Below are 6,246 nucleotides of genomic sequence, written 5' to 3'. Positions count from 1 at the left end.
TATGAGACTAATCCCTTTAAAAATTAAAGTATGAATTACAAAAAAATTTATCTCTCCACATGTGTTGGTCTAGACAGTATTTTTTAAAATTTATTACATTACGTTATTCCGCTTATATGTGGTTTGACAATATAATAGTATTCTTAATAAGTTTTGGTTTTCTTTCTCATGGAATCGATTAATTAAAGGCACTCTATAAGAAAAAAATTATATTTGGGAAAAGAAAGTAGTATTCAAATTAAGAAGAATGGTAATTGATTAATGTGTTTTTTTTTTAATGAATTACATTATTAGTGTTAAAAGTTAATGAAACAACAATCAAAATTATGAATTTGATTTCATTTTCTTTTTTTTTAAAATTTATTTTCACTATACTGAACGGTAATTATAATTCTAAAATTTCACTTTTTATTTATCTTAAAGTTTTCCACCGGTTTGTCAAAAAAAGAAAGAAAGGGTTTTCCACCCAAAACTTGTTGATTTGGCTCTAGAGTCGGAGATAGGTAAATAATGTTGGTTGGAAATTTAAGTAGAAGTACCGATTGGACGGGAGGAGCAGTGACGGAGGTCAACTCGCTCTAACCTTTTCCTTCCGTTCACTCGCCGCCTTGCTCATCCTCGCCGTCACAGTCACCTCAACCGATCATGTTCTAGACTTCTCTCTCTCAGGTTCTCTTTCTCTCTCTAACATTTTTTACTTCAAAAACTCTTATTGCTTTTGGCTAAATGCGTTTTATGGTGATAATTGAGACGATATTTCTCGCATTGAGAGAAACAGTGCTATTCTATCTATTACTATTTATATGGAGATAGATGGAAGTAACACAATAATCATTATAATACTCAGGATAGAAACAATAAATTGCATTACATGTCAATGAATGCTTGCTTTATCTGGGAATCGGGCGCGTTTTGATCGGAGAAATTCCTCAAATTGTAAGCATTTTGATTTCGTGATTAAGCTTCGGTTCCTCAGTACATACCTACTGTTGATCGGATGGATCTGCTCTTGTGATGTAGGCCTAGGGTTTCCACAGACAAACCAGGCAACATACAAGTTAAATAAAAATAAATAAGATAAAATCTCATTCTTCCTGTCGCAGCCAAAGAAACCACTATAGCGCAGGAACCCTAACTAAAAACAACTATAGCTGGCATAAATTGTAATCATATATGCAATAAGCCCAAATAGAAACCCAACATTTAACTATAATTGACCCCATTAGTAATCATTTTTTGAGACTTGTATAGTTTAAAGAATACAGAGCTTATCTCCCTATTCCCCATGCCTGGTTTCCTTGTCTGACAGTATGATTGGTCAACTTCTGGATTGCTGTTTTGGATGCTGTTCTAAAACTGACATGCATCTATTCCTTAAAAGTGTGGGAAATTTTCATGATTACTTTTATTTTTAATAAAGCAAATGCATACTTACTCAGAAAAATTATAGGCACACACTCTATTATTGGCTAAAATTTATTACAATTTACCAAATTATGTGGGTCACACCTTTCATTTAAAGAGTCTTATGATTTTGTAGTTTTCAACAAATTTTAATCAATTGTAGAGAGATGTGTTAGAAGAAGTGTATTTGTGAGTGCCTTGCTACACTCCAATAATTCTGACTTTTTTAGTGATATTAACTCTTACATTAACAAACTGTTTGGTTCAAAGATGGGGAAGGGAAGGGAGGTGAGGGATTTTGATTAGACAATATGTTTGGTTGAGAGGAGGGGAGGTAGCCACTTTCTTGTTTGATTCACAAAGGGAGGGGAGGAGTTTTAAAAATAAATTTACTTTTGTATCCTTATAATTTTAAATTTTAAAACATACATAGAGATATTTTAGTCATTTCAGTTGAAATGTTTTAAAACCCATTCCCCTTCCCTCCAAATCCCCCAATATTGAAAGGGAGCAAAAATTAGACGAGGAGGGATTTTGCTCCCCTCCATTCCCCTCCCCTTCCCTCCATTTCCCTCCAATCAAACACTATGTAAAACAGTTTGATAATAATATGCACAAAAGGAAGAAACATGGTGATCAACTATACCAAAATTTGTTAGTTTGAAAGGAAAAAAAAATCTGTACAGTAATTTGTGAGTGTAAACAATATCAATTTCAGACAACAAATATAAGAAACTATATATATATATTAAGAAAACAAATTAGTTCTTAATTTTCCAATTACAGTAGGTCCGTCCTCCTATTTATTTTATCCCAACAATTCTTAGCTTTTGTTTGCTAGAGCTAACTGATAAGCGCCCAAGCACTTGGAGAACCCTCCCTTAAAAGTTAGTGGACAAGAGAGAAGAACCAAGCCACTTAAGTACTCCACCAAGCATCCCATCATACTACTCGATGTGGGGCTTAGGCACCCCATAATACCCAAGTCCTTATCATAGTACTGCCCTTGAGAGTTGGCATCCTAGCAGCTGCAGTGTACAATGCTTCACTCATCCTTTTTACTCAGTTCCTTCATAGGTTGCCCTTTCTAAGACGTAAACAACCAGTTTTGGTAGCACTTGATAAGCACCCCAAGCACTTGCAGAACCCTCTCTTAAAAGCTAGCTGTAAAAGGGGAGAACAAAGTCACTTAGGTATTCCATTGATCATCCCATACTATTCGATGTAAGACTTAGGCACCCTATAACCCATGTCCCTATCACTAACGTACATCATATATGCTCAATTTTTTTCTTTTAAAAGATAAAGAGTACATGTATCCCTGAATTAAGTGAGTAAATGAAACACACATGGAACATCAGTTTTAATAATCACAGAAGCAAAAGAAAAACCCCATTTGCGAGGCTTCAAACTAGAGAGATATAGTTGAAGCACAAGGCTCCTCTAAAGTAACAAGTTAAGGTTGTACTAACCCTTCTTTTACATTAAATTGAAGTGCATCCTACTTTTAACACATTAAATGTCAAGGGTGGATACACCCTTACTTGCTCAATTCAGAGACAATTCACTTTAGAGGAACTTTTTCCACAGTAGATTTAGGCCTTCTTTGCCTATCTGAAATAATTGTCCCCTGTAAAAATCAGAAGGAAACTAGGATATTAAAGGGAATTGTATGAAAAAAATAAATTTATCCTCATTAGAAATGACTTATATGCAGACTTGAAGATAGCTTTATATAAAAACAGAAGCTGCCAACCTATATCTGGAGAATAACACTATTACCCATTTGGTATGTGCACTTTTGAAAATGGGAAATCAGCGGGTTGGGGGCAGATATTATATTGATAATTATGAGCAACAATCTTGCATGTGTCATGTGCAACCAAATGTTCCAACTTCCAAGGGAGATTGGGAAGATATGTCTAGTTAGAAACAAAACAGAAATACAGTGTATGTAGTGACAACATCCTCCCAAAAATATTTAAGAGCTTTCATATGAATTATGAAATGATAAGAGTTTGGGCCCATGAAGTGCTCATCGCTTTATTTCATCTACTCCATTAGGTTGAAGTGTGACAACAGGTTTGTATTACACTTGTACATGACCTATATTAGAATAAATAGGAGCATGAGGTTAATTTTATATAACAACGATTCAAAGGCCTACTAGTGAGGTATTTTTGCTTTTCTCTTTTCCATCCAATCTCCAAATTTCAAACTGTTATAAGAGCTGTACCATTTATCATTAGCAATGTCCATAGTGGCATCCGCTGTAGAGTTTTCGAAATGTAGATCTGATCTCTGTTGTGTCCCCTCTTTCTTCATAATTTAACACCAGATAAATTTTTCCTTTGTGATTGCAGTAGTCAGAAGTTTCATCCTTTTGTCTCTCTCTTCATCATCAAACTATTTCCCTGTCAACACTGCTTCTGTTGTTCATCAACTTTAGGCATTTAGTGACTTAAAAAACCTTAAGCCTTTCTTTATTCAGACTTGATGCCTGAACATCGATATCTAAAGTACAAGGCATGTGACTCCTTGTTTGACAATTACAGAGCATGTGGTTTATCTTGAAAATTGACAAATGGGGACTTGTTTCCAGAAACATCATATTTCCTTTGCAACCTAATATCGTGTTTTTCAGGACAGCTGGAGATGATTCAACAAAGTATAGCTTCTAAATTTTGTGAGTATAGTCTGGGCAATTGTAAAATGGACTTGCCTAATCGTGATAAACAACTGACTGTTGCTGTGAAGAAGACAGCATTGAGAGATCTGCAAAATGATAATAAAATCATGGTGCCAACCTCTGTTGGAAGCTCTTCATTTTTCAAGGATAAGGATCTTGGTACTGATTCTAGTAGAGTTTCTGGCACCAAGAGACCCTTGTCTGACTACCCATTGAATCACCATCTCCAACAATCTCCAAGCAATAATGCTGCAAATGGACATCTTGTGTATGTCCGTAGAAAATCTGAAGCAGAATTGAGCAAGGGCACTGCTTTTGAAAATCCAAGTATTGATGCTTATTGTCCACATTCTAGGCAGCTTTGTTGTGGAGAGGAGACTGCTCAACCAAAATCTCAGACAAAGGAGCCACCTCAGTTAAAGGAACCAAAGGTTTCTTGTTTCCCAGCATTTGCACCTTTTCCTATGGCTTCTTCAATGAACTCATCTGGAAAGCCTTCAGTTCCTATTTCTCTTGGGAAATCTGCCATGAAGTTAGCACCAGTTGAGTCCAATTATGTGACAGCTTCTTCTGGCCCTACTACCATTGGTAATCCAAAGGGATTAAAAAATTTGCACTGGGAAGAGCGATACCAACAATTGCAGATGTTTTTGAGGAAATTGGACCAATCAGATCAAGAAGAATATATCCAAAGTATGTCCAGGAACCTTAAAATAATCCCTCAAATGCTTTCTTATGAAGTTCTTGATATTTTATATAGCTGATATCTCATCCTTTGGCAGTGCTTCGCTCCCTGTCCTCAGTTGAACTTAGCAAGCATGCTGTTGAGTTAGAGAAGAGATCAATTCAGCTTTCATTAGAGGAAGGTAATGAAATTGTTGTTGTGCATGTTTCCTTTCTTATCATCATGAGTTAGAGTTGATCTACTGGATGTCAGGTGTGCAATTAGGCATTAAATCAAATCTTATGATTTTTCACTGTCAATCGTGCTTGTGGTAGTTAATGTGAGTAAATCTTTGAATTACTTTGATGCTTTTTATTGCTGTTAAGCTTCTAGATGGGGGAATATGGAAATGATATATTTACATTTTGTTAGAGTTGTAGCTGTCAGCATCCCCAACCTGCGTACATGCATCTATATCCATGAAAATATTTTCAGCAACTATTTGTGTTTTAGTTTTATCAAACACGTATATTTTGAGAAAACAGGAAGCTGATAATTTTTCTCACGTTTTTTTCTCACGTATTTACCATGACGACAGCTAAAGAATTACAGCGTGTTGCTGTTTTAAATGTCTTGGGTAAATCAGTGAAGAACTTCAAAGCACCAGCAGATCATGACGAATGTTCAGACAAGTTGAAGGCATTATCATGATCTTCCCCATTTGGGCTGCTGTAAATTTCCTCAGACAGTGAAAACATTCTGATTGTTTATTGTGCTTAGTGTTTATGCTGATTGTTTTATAATCTCTTGTCAAGTTGACTAAGAAAGTATCTAGCATCTCCTTGTTCACAAAAATAAAAAAACGGCTATTTATTCCCAACTGTGCTTCTTGTACAGTTTGGATACCCACCCTTGCATTGCAGGTCATCAGGAGTTAACATTCACTGTTTATTTGGTAATATCCTGAGGCCTTACCGCAGGAATCGATACAGTACATCCTTGCCTACGAAAAATGATGTTAGGTTTAGCGCTTGAATGGCAGCGATATCCACGTTCAGATCTTGCTTAAGTAAACAATTAGCGAAAGGGATTTTCTGTCTTACACCCAATAATTTTTTCCAATACACCCAGCAATATAAGGGAAAAATTAAAAATATCCACATATAATATATACGGATTGACAATTCATATGAGGCTAACAGATTGACTTATGGATTGTGCGCATGTGTGGGGGGTGGGGGTGGGGGTGTGAGGGAGAGATTTTAAAATTGAGATAATATAAGGACTATAAAGTTATATTTTATTTTATTCTTTAATTTTTTCAAACATTGTGTGTGTGGGGGTGGGGGGAGATTTTAAAATAGAGATAATATAAGGACTATAAAGTTATATTTTATTTTATTCTTTAATTTTTTCAAACAATGTGTGTGGGTGTGTGGGGGGGGGGAGAGATTTTAAAATAGAGATAATATAAGGATTATAAAGTTAT

The 6,246-nt window shown here is 35.5% G+C and overlaps 1 protein-coding gene across 4 annotated transcripts; it reads left to right on the top strand.

Annotated features, from left to right (window-relative positions):
* Window positions 1-414: 414 nt before the first annotated feature.
* On the top strand, window positions 415-5,662 carry LOC100803861 (uncharacterized). Of its 4 annotated transcripts, XM_041016198.1 has the most exons (5): window positions 444-669; window positions 848-936; window positions 4,054-4,786; window positions 4,876-4,959; window positions 5,356-5,662. In XM_041016198.1, the coding sequence occupies exons 3-5, from the start codon at window positions 4,060-4,062 to the stop codon at window positions 5,466-5,468; spliced, it is 924 nt and encodes a 307-aa protein (XP_040872132.1). In that variant the 5' UTR covers window positions 444-669; window positions 848-936; window positions 4,054-4,059; the 3' UTR covers window positions 5,469-5,662. The 4 variants fall into 4 exon arrangements, with proteins under 4 accessions (XP_003526762.1, XP_006581078.1, XP_040872132.1 ...); XM_003526714.5 differs by lacking the exon at window positions 848-936 and having other exon boundaries at window positions 415-669; window positions 4,049-4,786; XM_006581015.4 differs by lacking the exon at window positions 848-936 and having other exon boundaries at window positions 443-669; window positions 3,768-4,786.
* Window positions 5,663-6,246: the final 584 nt, after the last annotated feature.

The sequence above is a fragment of the Glycine max genome, chromosome 6 (genome assembly GCF_000004515.6).
Source record: "Glycine max cultivar Williams 82 chromosome 6, Glycine_max_v4.0, whole genome shotgun sequence".
Lineage (NCBI taxonomy): Eukaryota > Viridiplantae > Streptophyta > Magnoliopsida > Fabales > Fabaceae > Glycine > Glycine max.
This window is presented reverse-complemented; position numbering and strand designations above follow the sequence as displayed.